At 41.7% G+C, this 20,323-nt stretch overlaps 1 protein-coding gene across 1 annotated transcript in view; it reads left to right on the top strand.

Moving 5' to 3' along the window:
- Positions 1–20,323, top strand: part of Slc9a9 (solute carrier family 9 member A9) — a 565,142-nt gene that overhangs the window by 165,446 nt on the left and 379,373 nt on the right. Inside the window, exon 6 of the mRNA XM_051140492.1 lies at positions 12,573–12,678. Coding sequence (XP_050996449.1) covers positions 12,573–12,678 — 106 coding nt within the window. The remainder of the gene's footprint in view (positions 1–12,572; positions 12,679–20,323) is intronic.

Consider the following 20,323-nt stretch of genomic DNA (forward strand, 5'->3'; position numbering starts at 1 on the left):
GAGGAGGAAAAGAAAAGAAAAACCCAGAAGAGAACATTCCTACAGTTGCTGTCTTCTCCTCTTGTGGGAGCCACTTTGTGATTTAGGACCTCTCCCAAGCCCTGGTTTGCCCAGGCAGGTGACCTGGCACCCATCCTTGTCAGCAGCAGTTCTTCATGATGACTGTACACAACAATGTGGCCTGGAAAGGGTAACTCCTAGAAAATAAGGTGACTCACTTAGGTGTGAAACTCATTCTGAGGGACGGGATGACATGCTGTGTGTGATGATGACACCAGGAGTCATAAACACAGACAGCATCACTGTTCAGGACCCAGAGCCCCATAAGCAGAAACCCATAATTTTTTACTCTGGCCCAAGTTTGGTTTTATGAAGCATTATCTAAAACATGGATTTGTGTATGTGATTTATGTTATGCCATTGGTGCTTTAGGGACAAAAGGGGCTAAGGGACAGCTGAGACTAGGGTGATTGCAGTCATATTCCCACTAGGAAGCTCAGGTTCTAAAGAATACAAGATCATCCCACTCATATGGTCTTGGGGCCCAGGCATGTTGATGTGTTAGCAATACAATAAATCACCACATATCCAGCAGAGTTTGGCATCACAAATTTATTATCTCCCAGATTTGAAGGTCAGAAGTCCAGCTTGGCTGGCTTGTATTCTCTGCTCCAGGTCTCAGAAGGTCAAAGTCAAGGTTCTGGCCTGTTGGACTGCTTTCAGAAGTTCTAAGAAGAATCTCTCTCTAAGATCATAGTGGTAGAATACATATTACTGCAGCTACAGAGCTAAGGCCCCATTGCTCACTAACAAAGCTACCCATGGCTGTCCAAGACCCCCCTCTCTGCCCTGACAAATCAGTGACTACATTTGAAAGCCAGCAAATGTATACCAAACCCTTCTGATACTTAGAATGTTCCTGAATATCCCCTTTATTCTCTTCCCTCCAGCAAGTTCTCTCACTCCAACCTAAGAAATTTTACCCCTCTTTCTTCATTTTATCAAATTTATTTTTATTTTGCCTCAAGTGTTTTGCTGGTAATAATTTACAGAATCATGATTAATGACAATCATTTTGCACACATATTGTGAACCCCCTTATAAGCCATAAATGTCACTGAGAAGAGAGTATTTATTATATACTTAAGTGCTCAGGACCATGTCCAAGAGCCTGGAGGACGCCAGGGAAGCTCAGCGTTCTTGGGTTATTACAGGGTGGGATAGGGGGTGACACACCACTAGGTGCACAATCTATGTCTCAATCATTTAGGCCTATGTCTACTGAAATATCCTCTTCCTGCCCTGTCTCGTACCGCCTATAGTCCATATTTCTTTTCTGTATCGTGAATTTCAAAACTGTATCTGTGGGAAATGCCTTTTCTTTTTAAAAATACTTGTATTAATTCTTTGACATGTCACACAATGTAATTTTGGTTGTGTTCACCCTCTTCTTCTTTCTTCTGGATCTAGGCATCAAATCTTTAGACTTGCGTCTTCAATGGAACACCCATAGAATCCAGGAAACTAGAAAGAGACCATCAGTGAGGAGGGGAAGAAAGACTTAAAGAGAGGGGAGTATATAATAGAGGCACAGATGATATTGGGGGGAAGAATAATGGGGTGAGAAAGATATCAAGAGCCAGAGTTCAGAAGGAGGCAGAACCAAACTGTCTCTTCTGGACATGACAGGACTGCCACATCCATGGACTCAGGTCAGCTGTGGTTGCCTGCACAAGACCTTACAAATCAAATCAGCCAACAGTCTAGCATAAAGAGATATTCTCCAGCCTCTACCCTAGACTGGGGAGCTGTAAACGACTGATGGCTTCTGAGAAAAGAAGAAAGTTTTCTTTAAGTTTGTGGCCTCTGGTACACTGACTATGGTCTAGTGATAACGCCACATCCAGGAGTACAAAAATTGTAGTAGATGGGTCATTTTTTAAGGACCCAATATTGGGGGACAGTTAGGGGAAACTTGCCCCTTTAAGGGCTGTGTAATTAGGATTGACCATGGCTTCAGATGAGCTAAGATGATGTGCCTAATTTTAAGGATTTCCACCTTGTTTACCTTTCAGAGTCTTTGTATCATGTACTAGAATATAGTCACATGTTTCAGGTGTTATTTGAAAGATTTGGGAAGGAGTTTTATTCAGATTCTCAGACAGGGTGAGCATATGTCATCACCTTGTCACGTTTGCAATGCTGGGAGTCACATCCTGCACCTTGTGCAGGCGAGACAAGCACTCTACCCACCAAGGAAAAGCCTTAGTTCTTGATAACCCTCTCATTCTAGCCTTCTTTCTCCTTTGTCTCTCACATGCCACCGCTCAGCATTACGCTCATTTTTCCTTGGACATGTTCTCCATTTTTGGAAGTATCATATAATATTCTTCAGTGTCTTTATCCACACTCCTATTCTATGCTAGCTGTGATCATGACTAACACTATTGTCTTTTGACTTTTGGCTTTTCTTATAATTGCTCTATGTAATGAGCCACAGTACTATGTTTACCTCCAAGTGATGATTTCTTAGTGACCCATCACTAACTTTGGCTGCTCTTTGGAGCCACTAGGCTTGGCTCCGAATGTATTTCATGATTGGTAGGTAAACATTTGCCTGCCATTTTCTCTTTTAAAATGGCAAAGTGCTTAAGCAGTCATTGGGATTGGAGAATGCTTGTGCATCAGGGTGAGTCATCTTCACTTGGATAGTGGGTATGCTGCACAGATCCCCATTAAATGGCACCATGGCTCATTAAACCCTATTGGTGAGAAAATTGGGTCTTCGTTAAATGTTTATGTTCTCTGCTAATGTTAAATTTAGAATATTCTTGCTGTAGATACCTTTGAGGAAATTTCAAAGCACTAGCTGAAGTGCCAAGCAGATTTCAATCCATGCGTTCTGAAATACAAGACCTAAAAACTAGTCCATGCCTGTGTTTATTATTAAACATGTCTCTTTGCAGCATTTATATGCTAGTATGTGATTTTCTCATTGCCAAATCTCATGACCTTCTGGTTACCATTTTCTACTCACAGAGACCAATAGGGGTTGTACTTGTGGCTTTTGAGGAAAAGGTGAACTCAATTATTCTCAAACACCATGCAGCCATGAATTCAAGGATGGGATGTGATTGTCTGTGCTTTTCTTGTATATCCTTCCATTAAAGAAACAACTTACCAATATTTAACCTTTCAAAAGGATGACTTAAACAAATACAGGTGCCGGTGATGGAATTGTGACTGTGAAAATAGGCTCCTGGGGTTAATGTAAAAAGACAACCATTGACTCATTTGAGAGTTATTGTGACTCTGTTGCTTGAACACTCGGAGTCAGTGGGTTGCTGCATGGCAAAGGATGTTAAGACATAGGGATCTTTCTGGGTGAGGACTCAGCATACAAACTGAACTCCTCATAACCTGACAGAGGGAACAGTTTCTCATCTTTCTCAAGCAGGATGCTTAGCTAGTATCATTCTCAGTGCATAGGATATAAGCCACTATATGCCCCACTGTCTTAGGACAGTCATTCTCAGGCATTTTGTAATATGGTCCTTCAAAACTCACCAAAATTAAGAAGGAACCCAAAGAGTCACTGTCAATATACCCATTATTATTTATACGATTAGAACTTAAGACAAATCTCAAAATGTTATTGGTTAACTTAAAGTAGCAATAATTCATACATCTGACTATAAGTAACATATCTTATGAAAGGTAAATTTATTTTCCAAGAGAAACCAAAAATGCTATCTTGAAAAAAGTAGCTTTGCCTTACAAGTTTTGCAAAGTTCCTCAATGTGAGGTATGAGCAATACAAGACAGAGGGTCCTTACATCTGCCCCGGAATGCAGTATTAATATTATCATAAAGCCTTTTGAAAAAAAACTCTAAGTGAACCAAAGAATAAGAGTTTTAAAAATGCAAGCGACACTTCCCTGATAGTGTAAAGATCATTCTGACCTTGAAGATCTTCCAAGATGTGATTTAAGAAACTCTAAGGATCCCTGGGCTACCCTTTGAAACCACCAGCTTGGCCACTGGAGCTTGTTTCTCCCAAGGAGACCTGGCTGAAAGGACGACAACAGTGTGCTGGCGTAGAACACCCTTTTCCAGCACTAACTCAATACCCAAACCATGCATCACTGTGAAGGTCGGATAAAATTGCCATGTTTTAGGGCTAAGCCACTTGTGGTGCTTTGTGGAATGTGCAATTTAGAGTGACCTCAACAAGGTGGCCATCTAATGGTGTGCTTTCCAGACTTGGCATCACTCTTCCACCTAGTTCAGAAGGGTAGGATTTCTGTTGTATTTCTATTATTATGATTGGCAGAACCCCACTGGCAAAAACCCATCCGTGAATTGATTTTATAGTGAAGTGCATGGAGAAGGATAATTCCAATGTTCCAGACTGTTCCCACAAAGCTACAACTGTTTTAGAAACTCCCCTATAAGTGATTATCATTTTGGGGGGAGGTCCACAGTACTCTTTTTTTTTTTTTTTTTTAAATAATTAGTTGACTTGTTCACTTTATATCCTGGTCATAGTCCCCTCCCTCCTCTTCTCTCAATCTCCCCTCCATTCCCCCTCCCCTTGCCTATTTCTCATAAATGGGGAGCCCACCTACCCACCCACCCCAACTCAGCAAGTCACATCAGGACTGAGTTCATCCTCTTCCCTTGTGACCTGGCAAGGCAGTCCTGTCAGAGGGGAGTGATCGAAAAGCAGGTAACAGAGTCCATGTGAGGAACAGCTCCTGCTCTCCTTACTAGTGGACCCACATGAAGCCTGAGCTGCCCATTGGCTACATCTATGTAGAAGACCTAGGTCCTTGGTTGGTGCTTCAGTCTCAGCAAGCCCCTCTGGCTCTGGTTAGTTGGCTCTGTTGTTCTTCTTGTGGAGCTCTTGTCACCTCTAGGTCCTTTATCCTTCCCCTCACTTTTCCACTAGACTCCCTATGTTTGTCCAGTGTTTGGCTCTGAGTCTCAGCATCTGTTTCAAACCTCTGCCATGTGGAGCCTCTCAGAGGACAACCCTGATAGGCTCCTGTCTGCAAGCATAGCAGAGTATCCTTAATAGTGTCAGGAGCTGGCTTTCTTCCATGGGGTGGGTCTTGGTTTGGGCCAGGCATTGGTTGGACATTCCCTCAATATCTGTTCTCTCTATTCTATCTTTATCCTTGCACTGTAGGCAGGGTAAGTTTTGGATCAGAGTTTTTGTGGCTGGGCTGGTGTTCTCGCCCTACTAGAAGTCTTATCTAGTTAGAGGGTGCCCTCTCCGGTCTCCATGGCCCTGCTGCTAGGAGTCTCATATACAGTCCCCCCTCATATCCTCATAGAGCAGACAGTACTCTTTTAAAAAGAGAACAATGCTACCTCATTTATATATAAATGAATAGCACCTGTCAGGACTAACAAGGATTCAGCTGTAGAAGCCTTAGACACTTCTGATTCTCCATGTGTCATGGACAAGTGTCATACATACTGATTGGCACAGAAAGTGATAGTGCACACTACAAGGAGAGCCAGCATTTGACAAGGCTGAATGATGACTTGGAATGACAATGGATGAAACTATTGTGCCTTGTTGTTTATCGACCTAGGCAGATCTTGTACTAGGTTGCTGAGTGCCAGCACATTGAAATGCCATTTGAAATTTAAACTCCTTGTAAAACATCAAGAGAATGTGGGTCAGAGAGCTACTAACAAAGGCTCTAAGCACGGGACTGCCACTAAATCACACTGAAGACTTCAGAGTTAGTGAGGGAGCTTCAAGAAACGATCACTTACAGACAGGCAGTTAAAAATAAAGGAGGCACCATTTAGCAGTCAACACATTGGCATTCTGATGGGTTTAAATAGTCATTTTCTGGTTTTTTTTTTTTTTTTTTTTTTTTTTTTTTTTTTTTTTTTTTTTACCCTAAGAATGTTTCCTTTTTGTCTTTCTGATTGAGATCAGACTAGTTAGAATTTCTGTATGATGATGAAAGTAGCAAAAATATCATGCTGTTTCAGTGTTTGGGTTTCTCTTAGAGATTGAAAATTGGTCTACATTTGATCCTAATAGTTTGACATGCGCCTTGAATTCCTCCCCTCTGGAGATCTCCGAATCATTTCCAGCCTCTGGTGGCCTGAGTCATGCAGTGGTACCCAGTTTTCAGCAGATGCTCTTGCATTACTAAGGAACATAATTTCCGTGCTGCCATCAGTTCTCCTCCGCCTTCCTCAGACCCTGCCCCGGCAGCTCCCTTTTGTTCCAGTCTCCGTCTTCAACCTTTCTATTTTCTGGCTTATTCTGCTCAACCTCTACTACATTGGACAACTAGAAGAAAATGCTATGCAGCTCTGCATTCTAACGATGTAGCTTTGGATTCACCAGCTCACCTCAGAAATACAGCCACCCACTGCCTTCTCACTCATCCCATGACAACCCTATGCTATGTGGTTGCTCAAACTGTTTTCTCAGAACTCTCCCATGATCCCGTGGCTGAGTCTGTCCGTCATCCAGTTGTCACACTCTTCCAGTATCCTAGACAAAGGAGCACACTGGTGTGAATGGGACTCTTCTTTAGCGTAAGAGGAGAATATATCCCTTATTACCAACATGGGACACAAGGTTGGTTTTTTGTTTTGTTTGTTTGTTTTTGGACCTAAAAAATTATGTCTTAAGACTACGGAGCTGGCTCAGCAGTTAAGAGCACTTGTTGCTTTTGCAGAGAACCTGACTCTGATTCCCAGCACCTACATGGTAAATTACAGCCATCGATAACTCAGTCCCAGGGCATAGGACACTCCCTTCTGGCCTCCATATGCACCAAGCACTCATGTGATGCGTGTGTATACTTGGAGTAAAAACTCATAGGCATAAAATAATACCATAAAAAAAATAAGCCAGGTGTCCTGGTATATGCTTTTAATCCCAGCACTCAGGAGGCTGAGGTGGGTGGATTTCTGTGAGTTCGAGGGCAACCTGGTCTACAGAGCTAGTTCCAGGATGGTCAAGACCACACACACACACATACACACACACACACACACACACGCACGCACACATACACACACACATACACACACACTCACACACATACTACCTGTCTCAAAAAATAGATAGATAGATAATAACCTTAGAAGGTGTAGGAGAAGGAATTTCAAGCCATGGCTGAGGCGGCAGCAGCCATGGGAAGGCAACTGGACCAATAGTGTGATATATGTAAAATCACAGATTCAGAAAATCTGATTGTGTCATCTCTTCTTCCTATGTACTCTTGCATGTGCAATCTAGAATGTTCTCTTGAGGTAACAAAAGCCTTGTGTTAGAGCTAGTCTCCCCAACCCAAGGAGACCTGAGGAGAGCTGTTACGAGTCATACTGTGGCTGTTTCAAGAAAGTCTATCCTGGGGCAGTGCAGCTGAACATGCAGGGCACCCTGTGTAAAATTGAGTGCTGTCGGTGAACTAACTAAATGAGTTCTTTTAAAAGTTCCAAGCTCAGTAGCAGAGTGGGTGGCTAATTTCCTGACTCACCTATTCAACTCATTTGCCGTCCTGACGGAACACTCCCTCCTCTAGGACACACTAGCTGGCTTTATTCTGAAGCTGTTCCATTTCCTCATGGGGCAGATAGGAATGCGCAAAGTAATGGTTTTCTCTTTTGTGTGGGATATCGTTTATGAAGCAGGGCTCAGTTCTTTGTTCAGGAAGAATTATGGGAATGTCAGATCAGTTTTGAACATAACTGGATATGTAGTTAAAAGACTTTCCTCAAAATAGCCTTGCACTCTCTTTGGAAAAAATGCAGAATCCAACTCATAGAACAGAGTGGGTACCCATGAGTAAAAACTTGAGGATAAGAAACCAAGCCATTCATCCAGGGACTCTGGGCCCAAACCAAACGCCGAACTTAGCTAGTCTCTGGGCCCAAATTGCCCGCCAAGCTCAGCCAGGGACTCTAGGCCCAAACCACGTGCCGAACTCAGCTAGGGACTCTGGACCCAAAATATATAAAGAACTCAAGAAACTAAATACCACCAAACCAAATAACCCAATTGAGAAATGGGGCTCAGAACTAAACAGAGAATTCTCAACAGAGGAATATGGAATGGCTGAGAAACACTTAAAGAAATGCTCAACCTCCTTAGTCATCAGGGAAATGCAAATCAAAACAACTCTGAGATTCCATCTTATACCCATTAGAATGGATAAGATCAAAAATTCAAGTGACGCCACAGGCTGGTGAGGATGTGGAGAGGGACACTCCTTCATTGCTGGTGGGAATGCAAACTAGTACAGCCACTTTGGAAATCTATCTGGTGCTATCTCAGAAAAATGGGAATAGAGCTTCCTCAAGACCCAGCTATTCCACTCCTTGGAATATACCCAGACGATGCACCAGCACACAAAAAGAACATTTGCTCAACCATGTTCATAACAGCCTTATTCATAATAGCAATAACCTGGAAACAGCCTAAGTGTCCCTCAGTAGAAGAATGGATAAAGAAACTGTGGTATGTTTACACTATGGAATACTACTCAGCTATTAAAAACAAGGAATTCCAGAAATTTGTAGACAAATGGATTGAACTAGAAAGGATCATAATGAGTGAGTTCACTCAGAAGCAGAAAGAGCCAAATGGTATATACTCACTAGCCCAAGGGGCATATCCCATGAAAGTCTTCACTTACCAGGAAAGTGGGACAGAGGGGAGGACATCCTATTGGGAGTCTAAGTGAGAGAATCATGGGAGAATGGGGAAATAGGAGGATCCAGAGGGTCCTAGAAACCTACAAGTAGATCATTATGACGGGCGGACCTGGACCCAGGGGTCCTTCTCAATCTATGGCACCAGCCAAGGACAATACATGCAGTAAACTTCGAACCCCTACTCAGATCTAGCCAATGGACAGGACATTCCTCACAGTTCAATGGAGAGTGGGGTCTGACTTTCACACAAACTCTGGTGTTCCATATTTGACCACGTCCTCTGGATGGGGAGGCCTGGTGGCACTCAGAGGAAGGATAGCAGGCTACCAAGAAGAGACTTGATACCCTATGAGCATATACAGGGGGAGGAGGTCCCCCTCAGTCAGAGTCATAGGGGAGGGGAGTAAGGGGAAAATGGGAGGGAGGGAGGAATGGGAAGATACAAGGAATGGAATAAAAATTTAGACGTAATATGAATAAATTAATAAAATATATTTTTAAAAAAGAGAAAGAAACCAAGCCGTATGCCACACATGAACCTAAGAAACCTCCCCCAAGAGTAGAGATAGGTTACAAGGTGTCCTTGGGGCTCAGGAACAGATACACACAGAAGCTGAAGTCAGCACTTGAACTGCAGTGATATAACTTTCTGCTAAAGAACAACTTGCATTTGATCCCACAAGATCCCAACAGAAGGAGAATGTTGTCAGCTAAAGACTCAGTTGGAAGCTGGTTGCTTTGGTTAGATGTAGGCTCTTGACTCAACCTGAGATGGAGAATGAGATCACCAAAGAGAGATGAATTCTGCCCCTCCCATCCCCGTCTGCAGATTCTGCCAGTTGGGGCAAATGGTTCAAATGCACTCAGGGACTGAGAGTAGATCTCTGCCATTTGCCTGGTGTGATTAGTAAGACCCTCCAAGCTTGAATAATGAAATTGATTCCTTCCTTGGCTTTTAGAAAGGAATCAGGCCCGGTGTCATTCTAATTCATGGCCTCTCTCTTTCTTTCTTCATTTGTTTTGTTGTTAGATTCTAGCAGTGGCTCTTTTTTTTTTTTTTTTAAGTATTAAAGAAAAGGCAGAATGCACTGACAGATAAAATTTATCTGTGTGTATAGTATGTGGAATATTTTATGTTCATGAACAGCAGGAAGGCTGATCATGCCAGTTAGCATGTGCCTCACTTCACACGCTGACCAGTTTTTTGGTTGTTTTATAGTGAGACTATTTGATATCTATTCTCTTGGCAGTTTTCAAGTATGCAACACATTAATTTAAATGTGTTCACCATATTTTATAGTTAGTCCGAATCCAGAGTTATCCTTTCTGTCTCTCAAGCACCAAGGCCCACCAATCCTCTTCTTCAAGTAGTATGGGGGGGGGGGATGTCCCTTCTTCTCTGTCCTTCCAACACTTTCTTGCTTATCCAGTCACTAAACAACATGCTCCTGGCAGCATAGTGCTGTGAGCTGGGAAGATGAGAGCCAGCAAATGGGTCAAGTATAAGGACTGTGGTCAACGGATCGGCTATACCTACAATGATAGATGTGTAGACCCAGCAGTGTGTGTGTTAGAGAGAGGCAGGGGTGGGTGGGGAGAGAGGGAGAAAGGGGGAGAAAGAGGGGGATGGATAGAGATAGATAGATAGATAGATAGATAGATAGATAGATAGATAGATAGATAGAAAGTGCTTGGAGTTTGATTTCACACCTCTCCCTTTCTTGGACAAACCCGTCTTTTACTGGAATTACTAGGGAGGCCTTGAGCCACCTCTCTGTTTTGCCTCTGTTCTGCTGTCTGAGCTTTATGTCCAAGTTCAAATTAGAATGTGCCAACCCTCTTACTAAAGACTGTTGCTGTTAATTCGCCAGTATGGCAAATTATTACTGCAGCATTTTTCTAACCCAGTAGCAATCAATCAAGACACCGACACCTGTTATATTTTAAAATAGCCTTAGTTAACCTGGGGCAGGGCAGATATTAATCCCCTAATCTACTTCCCATAGTGGGCAGGTATAGGATACCTGCCCCAATCCCATGCCACCTGGTTCTAATAATTTCTATCAAGCTACCTACCATCCATAATCCCAAATACTTGCTAATGTTCTTCATCTGGGCCAAATCTTCCATCCATGCCAGCCCTGTGCTTCTCCTCCACCTAATCCATGGTGGCCTTCTTTCTTCCTCTCTTTGGTCTCCCTTCCTCCCAAGATTCTCTATCTCCTCAAATCCTGGAACCTTAGGCACACCCATCCCACTTGCCCTGCCTGAGTGTGATGACCATTTACTGGTCAAATAGGTTAGGCTATTAAGCAAAGTACAGGTTGGTCACAGAGACAGCAACCAGTGATTAGCATCAAAATACATCAGACCAACCTCCAACAAAAGACTTTCAATTGTTTCCTACAGTGGCAAACAGGGAAACCTCCAAATTTCTTGATTATTTGCAAAACCTTCACACTTAACTCAGGTCCCTTGCCCTGCCCCCAAGAGCACTCTGTTTACCACATACATATTGGCCTCACACTTCTTGAGAGAGGAAAGAACGGAAGTGAAAATACCCATTATGACTTAATTTTTTTTTTACCATCAGTATCATCTTGTATGTCTCTCTCTCTCTCTCTCTCTCTCTCTCTCTCTCTCTCTCTCTCTCTCTCTCTCTCTCTTGGCAATCAATTCAGTGGGTCATTTTCCTAATGAGTGCTGTTCATGCTTTCCATAACTGTCTCAAATATCGAGACACCAGGTAGTTTTAAGGACCACAAATGAATAATCAGTGTGTGGCATCTATTGCCATAACAGATTCACAAAGGCTCAGTGCTAAACAGCGTGCAGGAACTGAGTCCTGCTCTGGAAAACACTGAATCTGTTTTTATGGCCAAACATGCTCTCAGGAGCAAATGAGAGCCAAGATCTGGCTGCCTCTCCCTCCACACTGCAGTAGGGCACTGCAACAGTATTCATTTGTCCGTTCCTTCATGCATGCATCAAATAATTATTGCACGCTGCACAAATAAATAGCAAGGGTTGCAAATTGGACCCTATTCCCAGAGAGCTCAGTCCCTTCTATCAGTCTGTGATTTGATCCAAATGCTAGGATCATAAAGAAATGAACCAGCTCAAAGCTGATGTCAGGGGATTTAGAGGGACTCCCGTTTTTATTTTTATTTTATTTTTTTCCATTTTAAGGCTCTTAAAGAATGAATAAAAGGATCTATGGAAGCAAGAATATATGTGCTGTGTTCCCCCTCCCTCTTCTCTGTCTCTCTCTGTCTCTCTTTGTCTCTGTCTCTGTCTCTCTGTGTCTCTCTGTCTCTGTCTCTCTCTCTCTCTCTCTCTCTCTGTCTCTGTCTCTGTCTCTGTCTCTCTCTCTCTCTCTCTCTCTCTCTCTCTCTCTCTCTCTCTCTCTCTCTCTCTGTGTGTGTGTGTGTGTGTGTGTGTGTGTGTGTGTGTGTGTGTGTGTGTGTGTGGGTGGTTTGGGGGAGCACATATAAGGAATGAGGGAATGAGGGAAATAGATGCCAAAGGCATTGCTGCCTCTTTAGGAGAAGTCAACTGCAAAAAAAGAGAGTTAAGAATCTACAGTGTGTATGGAAAGTTGCAGCAAGTTCAATGTGTCTTAAGAGGAGCAGCAAAGGATGGGCCACACACACAGAGAGCGGTGTCAGGGGAAAGTAAGCATGGTGCAGAAAGGACTTCTTCACTGGGGGGGGGGGGGTGGCATAATATTTGAATGAAGATCTCTTGTTGGTACGGAGGGTGAGTTTGAGAAGATTGGTATTTAATGAGTGCTTTTAAAAGGGGACCGCAACCAAGACACACTTCTTGGCTATGTCCTATCTAACTTGTCATCTGTATGTGTGTCTTCCTAGTGACGGTGCTGGCCATTTTCCATGAACTGCACGTGGACCCCGACCTGTACACACTGCTGTTTGGGGAGAGTGTGCTGAATGATGCAGTGGCCATAGTCCTCACATAGTAAGTACCAGCCTTTGCCCGGCATCCCTTTAACCATGCTTCATCCTGGAGGTGTTCCCTCCTGTCTTTAAGAGCATCTTCCCTCTACAACAGAGCTGCAGCACTCATATAGCTCTTGAGGTGGTGTTGTCACAGAAGATCTCCAATAATGAGCACAATTCATTAGGCACCTAACATCTAATGCTGTTAATGGCTTTCACACTCCCAGCTTATTACAATATACTACCCAGAGGGTAGCAGACTTTTTTTTTCTCAGTGCATATATTTAGCTGATTCACTGAAGGCTCCTAAGATGCTCGGGAGTGAGCTTCCTCATTTCAACTCCATGCCACTTAGTATTTACTTCCTGTTAGTTGCTTTCGAGATAACAGACAGACAGAAGCTCTGGGATTTAGCTTTTGGCAGCTGGGGACCTAGAACTCAAGGTCAGGACACTTTACCTTCCCAGTGCAGATCCAGTGCTTTAAGGCAGGCCCAGGGTGCTAACCCTTCACACACCATGTGACCCTGGAGATGCCTCATCTGAGTGCAGATGCCAGTTCCCTTTGTGCTGAGGGGTTTCTTTCCAAAATGAGAGCGGGCACACTTTCTCCACCTCCTCTTTAGACATGCAGCCATTTATATTTAATAAATGCCATGCAGGCACCTTTCACTGTATCAGAGGTCTCTCTGTGGTCTGAGATTAAGACCAACATTTTGGGCAACTGTCAGATATTCCCCAGGAAAGGCACTATCTGATAATTAAACGTGACAACAGGATTCTATTCCCGGTGCTAATTACTTCAAATGCAACTGAAAATGTATTGTAGGGTAACAAAAGATTTTTTTTTAAAGGCAGACTTCAGAGCAGGGAGTGAGAGGCAGACAGAGCCTGGCAGCCCTGCCAGCTAGTTTTCCAGTTTCCTTTTGTTTGCCAGTTGTCATTTCCTACGGCTTACCTCCCTCCACTGAACTCAGCCACATTTTACCTGGCTACAGAGATAGGGTCTTTTCCTGTGTTACAGGAAACCACTGGCCCTTAAGATTAAAAACAAAAGCCACGGACAGAGTCACGAATGAGAAAAGACGTTTTAAAAGCAACATCAAGAACAACTAATTAGAACACCAAGAATCCCTGTCCCAGAAAATACTATCATTAAAGGAATATTTTGAAGAACAAAAATTGAAAAATCTGCTGAGTGCCTCATTTTTACTTCGTGAGCTGTCAAATTGTAAAAGGCCATGCCAAGCAAAACCACTAAAGCACAAAAGAGCTGGGAGACCCGCTTGGCTCCATCCAAGGCAGGCTTGGCCTCTACCCAGCACTGACACAGTGGCTCCCATGAAAATAAGGACGTGGGGATGAATGTCATCCTGTTCAGTATGAGACCCGGGCACTGACAATTGCTCACTTTCCACCTCAAGCCCATCTATGCCTCCCTAACTGAACGACACATATCTAAATATGGTCTTAATCATAAAGTGAATGCTCCCCCTAGGCATAAATAATACATTAAGGAGTTGGTCCTCAGCTTTGTAGTGCTATCGGGGGAGATTCTGGAAATTATAGGAGGCAGAACCCAGGTGGAGGAAGAGACAGATCCCTGGAGTCTGGTCTCGATGACATAGATTCTGAACCCTTTCTAGTTTGCTTCTCTCTCTCTCTCTCTCTCTCTCTCTCTCTCTCTCTCTCTCTCTCTCTCTCTCTCTCTCTCTCTCTCTCTCTCCCTCTCTCCTGTCTGCTCTCTCCTCCCCCCTCCCCCTCTGTTTCCTGTATTCCACAGGCATGCACCAAGTACCCCTGTTACCACAATGTTCAGCTCAAACACATGGGTCAGGCAGCCAAGACCAAACGCTCTGAAACCATACAAAATTAGTCTTTTTACTCCCAAACTGGTTCTTTCAGGTATTTTGGTCACAGTGACAAAACATATCTAATACACGTATTTTGACAAGGGTATCTTCCTTTCTGGGCAGGAAACAATAGACATTCCAGCTGAAGCCCCGCAGTCCTCAGCTTTGCTATTCTGGCACTGTGAGGAGTAAACCCAGGGAGTTCCTACTAAAATAAAACTGTATCCAAGTGAGACTATTTGACAACCCAAAGACCACACATTAGGATCTACAGGATCTCTGCTGTGGGTTTGTATGACTTCCAGCCAGAATGTGTAATGGCCTCTCCGTCCTCCAGCATTTCCGATGGCTTGCCTGTTCTCCCCTTACACTGTTTTCCATGTGTTTTTCTTTTTACTTGTTCACTCATTTCTTTCTAAAAACTTTTTTTCAAAGTTTCATAATAAGTACTGTGTGTGTGTGTGTGTGTGTGTGTGAGTGTTTATACATATATATTCATTTCCTCTCTCTAACCAACTCCTTCCATGTTCCCATAATATATATATAATATGTAAATATTATATATGGTTGCATATGCATATGTACATATACAACTTTACATGTACATGTGTTTAGGCAGACCACTTGGGATTGAAAACCAATCAGGGCTTTCCCTCAAAATGAGGCTTTCCCTCAACATTCACCAATTGCCTATAGCCTTTTTTTTTTTTTTTTTTAATCTAAGGGAAGGGCCTTGTGAAATATCCTTCATCAGTGTTGGGATGTCAGTTGGTTTTTTTATTGTGCAGGTCTTGTTTAAGGAATCATATTGAGACTTCATAGGTGTACCTTCCTTGTCACTTCTAAAGACATTGTCTTCTAGAGGGCATTCTGGGCCCTCTGGCATTTACAGTCTTTCTATGTCCTCTTCTGTGATTTTCCTTCAGCCTTAGGTATAGGGGCTGTGTTGCGAATGTATCAGTTGGAATTGGGAAACCTGTGTCATTTATTCTCTGCATTTTGACCAGCTGTGAATCTTTTAAATAGTCTTTATCTGTTTCAAAAGAGCTTTCTTTGATAAGGGGTAGGAACTACAGTTATTTATGGGTTTAAGTATTTAGAAAACAGAGATTATATTGGTTTAGAAAAATTGCAGTAGTAAATTCTCTTCAGGCTTCTATGACTTATTCAGCCATGAGTGGTCAGGTAGGTTGGACAAATTGAGGTGAGGCTTACCTGCAAGTCTCCTCCCTGAGAGCTGACTTCCATAGTATCAGAAGGTGCCATAGGGAGAAAAGCAGTTAAAGGACCTATCCAGCTGTAAAGCCTACCAACCACAACAATGATGAGCCTTGCAAGACATGCCAAATTGTGCAATAGTGGCATTTTTTTTCTTGGGAGTAACCAACAGTTGTCTAGTTGGACTCAAGGCCCTCTCAGTAGGAGGGAATTATGCCTGCTACACTATTGCTTAGTTTATATCTTATATAATGGTCACTTCACACATCCTTGGGGAAACCCTATACACTTAAAGATTTTTCCCTGACTTTCTCACTAACAGGTCATTTATTCCTCATCTTTTCTTTCACTCTATATGGACCCACGTGCAATACATTGAGAGCCTCTGAGTGGTAGGTCGAAGAATTCATACCAAAGTCCCTCTTCTTGTATTGTTCTCCAATCTTCTGGTTCTGCCTAGTGATGTCTTCCATCTCACTTTTCCTTCAGGATCCACTAGCTTACAAGAGCTGGAACTTCTCCACCCTCTTGGTTCCTTTCCAGTTGGCATTAAATTTGCATGTATATTTGACTTCTAGATAGTAACTCTTCGAAAACAGAGTATACATACTTGAATGTATATAAAAAGAACAAATGAAAAACTTTTGTGTTTTGCCTTTATTAGTTCCACCTTCAGGTGGTTTTCAAGTTTAAGAACAGTGATAAGTGTTGAGGGCATAGCTAAGTTAGGGAGCATTTGACTAGCATGTAACAAGGCCTGGTGTTCCACCCCTGTCATCAAAATTTTCTTTACAATGAACAGATATAGGGCTATTCTTTTGCAAGCATCATGGAACAATAAAAGTTCTAAATTCCAGTGTGAAGATGTATATACATAGATAGTCTTTCCGATTATTCACAAAGATTACTTTTCAAGATCTTCATAGCTGTCTAAAAATATCATACTAAACTCTATAGATATAATATTTTCTTACTATAAACATATAATTATGATGAAGTTTAACTTCATTGTAGATTAGGTAAATTATCAGCAATACCAAATAATAATAATAACAAAAGAACACTTACAACAATGCACAATAACAAAGAGCTCTTAAAAGTTATCCACTGTATGTTTTTGGAACCATCTCTTCAATATTTTCATTGTACTTGACCATGGATTAATAAAACTGAAGAAAAGCAAAACCATGGATTAATGTAGACTACCATAATAAACCCAAATCATTAGCGACTATTGGCCTCAACAGGGTGTTTAAAGCCTTTTGGAAATAGGCTTCCATATACCATCCCTTCATCAGTCATAGAATTTTACCTAAGAATTATCTATTCCTTTCTGTTTTAATACTTTTCATTTTTAATTGTTAATATTATGACAATAGTGTACTCTAGTATTTAGTGACATTTTTATTAAAGATGCTTTTCTCTGATAGTCTTTGAATGAAAATATTATAATTAATAATGTTTCTTAGGTTAAATGCCCTCTCAATTTCAGACAATTAATTTATAATTGAATTTGATTTCCCCATCTCTCTTATGTAGCATAAGATGATGAATGCCGTGTCATATTTCTGTGGTTAAAAATGATCCAGCAATTCTTTGTACTGAATCAAAAGTGACTTCAATTACAAATTCAGGACAGAAGTTCTGAAATTAGCTCATCTCTGACCCATACTGTTATTTCTAGTATATAGGAATACCTTCCCATGTGTGTGCATACTGGCTCAAAATGAATGAATTCTACATGATGGATTTGCCACGTTAAATGAACTTTAAAAGTTGTTAAATAGACTTTGAAATGAGGCAAAAGACAGAGCAAAGAGATCTGGGAGGGGGTATGCATGCTTGAATTCTGAACAAAGACATTAATTTCAGAGGCAGCATGGCAGAATCGAAAGAAGCCACAATTAGAAGTCAGATCTGGTGTCAGGGTCCCCATTAATTAGCCGTGCAATCAGCACAGTTCTCAGAAAGCCAACCCAATCCATTGTAAGCAAACAGACTGAGAGCTGATGTAAGTGAGCAGCAGCCATAGAAATAGCTCGGTATCAGGCCCCATGAACTGAGCAGGGCCTTCGCTCCTCACTCAGCTCCTTCACGGTGAGTTCCCTCTGTTGGATAGACAGCAGCTGCCTCATGCATCAAAAGAGGGCAAGAACCCAAGAACTGTTGCCTGATCATTCCCAGCCTGAAGTTTTGCTCCCCTTTGTGGACTCTAGAACAGTTATTGCTTTAGCTGTGCTCACTGAGGGCAGGGAGACACTGCCTTACTCGCACATCTATAGGGCCATGAGTGGCCTCACTTGGAATCACAAAGCCAGGAGATGGGAAAAGCAGAATTGTTGTTCAAGTAAAATTGGCATGAATAAGGGGAAAGTAACTACTGGATGGAAACAAAACAAAAGTTAACACAGCAGAATAGTGGTTTTCTACAGCCCTGGTTGTCTGGGCTTGTTTGCTCATCTACCTATACATTGTAAGAGCAGTTGTTTAGTATACATTACAAAATTATCCCAAGCAATAAAGAAACCAATACAGTGAAAAATCTCTGTATTTCTATAATCTAGGAAGACTCTGTGATACATATATTTTTCTAATTTATCTCATCATTCATATCAATCTCTGGTGTGTCAAACTAGCAAATAGTCAAATCTTAACAACTCAAGATGGCATTGACATATGCAGAGAATTAGTTTGAGAAATTGGAAAGCTCCTATGTTATTGACAAAAGAGAAAAGTGGTACAACTTTCACAGAGGTAATTCAGTATTGTTCACTAAGATTCATTAGGCTTTGAGTCATTTAATCAGGGACTATGCTTCTAGAAAATATCCTAGGAGGTATTTGAGGCCATGGAGTTGTGTACAGTGGTTACCAGGTGGTTCGGCAAAGTTTGTTCATTGATGTCACCCATGCCACACATTTAAAAATGATTTGCAAAAAGGAATTATGTTTATGTAAAAAGATAGCATAATACATTTTAAGTAAAACAAAGCAACCCAATGTGTAATATTTATATCTAATAAATAGTATCTGTACTTAGTAAATACTAGGAAAATGAGATATATGGTAAGATATATACTGACTACAGAATTCTAACCAATTACAAATCAAATTCAAGGTCAGCCTTAGTTATACAATGAGACTTTGCCTCAAAACTCAAACTCAAAACCCCACCATATGTGGCTATGGAAACACATATGCAGTGTTTCTCTTCTGGTTTGTTTCTATTGCTGTAATGAAGACCATGAGCAAAAGCAAAATGAGAAGAGAAGGGTTTATTTGGCTAACATGTCCTGAGCACAGTTCATCACTGAGGGAAGTCAGGGCAGGAACTCAAACAGGGGAGGAACCTGGAGGCAAGAACTGAAGCAGGGACCATGGAGGAGTTCTGCTAATTGGCTTGCTCAGTTTACTTGTTTATATAATGTAGGATTACCTGCACAGGTGTGGCACTGCCCATAGTGAGCAAGGCCTTCCGGTACCAATCATTATTCAAGAAAATATCCCCACAGACTTGCCTACAGGCCAATCTACTGGAGGCATTTTCTCAGTTGAAGTTTCCTCTTCCTTGAAGACCTTACCTTGAGTCAAGTTCACAACAAAACAAAACAAAACAAAACAAAAACAAAAATCTAACCAGACAGATTATCTATAATAATTATATTATATATAAATTTTATATTTTGTTATATCTGTATTTTATAGAGAATTGTGAAGATATAGTAAAGTACTTTATGCTATTTGTATGTAAATCACTTGTATATCATATATAAAATACATGCTATTTCCATACAAATATAATTTGTATGTTTGAAGTGGTAAGCACTGCACTGTGCTGGAACACATTCTTTTAAAATAATTCCACAGTGTATAAATGCCTCCAAGTTTTCTTAGAAATAAACTAAGGGCTTCCTTAAAGAGCAGACTCTTAGAGGGTAACAAATACACTCTAAGTGCCTTTATTCCTTGTAAAGCAAATACTGATAAGGTAGTTCAGTACAGCTCATTAAAAGAGAGAGAGATGGAGCAGCCATTTTCTCTTTCTAAATGAGAGTCCTGTGCTGCTTGGAAGTTTGTGCTATGTGCTAGAAAATGCCACGGAAAGTGCAATGCCAGTGATTGGTTGGCACTTAACTACAAGTGATATTTTCAAAGACCACGATCCTAAAAACCTGTGCTTCTTAAGGGGAATTTAACATGAAAGCTAATGGGATGCTGTGAGACTCAACCACGGAACTAAGAGGAACCTGGACATGTTATCCAGCCATTCAACCAAACGTGACTAGCACCTATACACGCAACCTATTAATTACCTGGACTCAGTCACCCATCCTTGCCCTCAACAAGTTGGGCAAATAGTAACTCTCACGGGGTTTAATATGGCTAAGGATTTCTCTAAAAGTCAATTCAGAAGAGCAATAGAGTTTGGACATAAAAATAGGTCCCCGCGGCAATGCTATTCATATTCCTACGAATATCCTTTCCAAGAAGAATGCAAATGCCTTAACAGGCAAGTTAGACCTTTCTCTGCTCCCCATAACACAAACTAATTGTTTGGCAGTTTCTCCAATAATTACTGAACGAGTCAATTAAGG

This window comes from Acomys russatus, chromosome 32, assembly GCF_903995435.1.
Source record: "Acomys russatus chromosome 32, mAcoRus1.1, whole genome shotgun sequence".
Classification (NCBI taxonomy): Eukaryota; Metazoa; Chordata; class Mammalia; order Rodentia; family Muridae; genus Acomys; species Acomys russatus.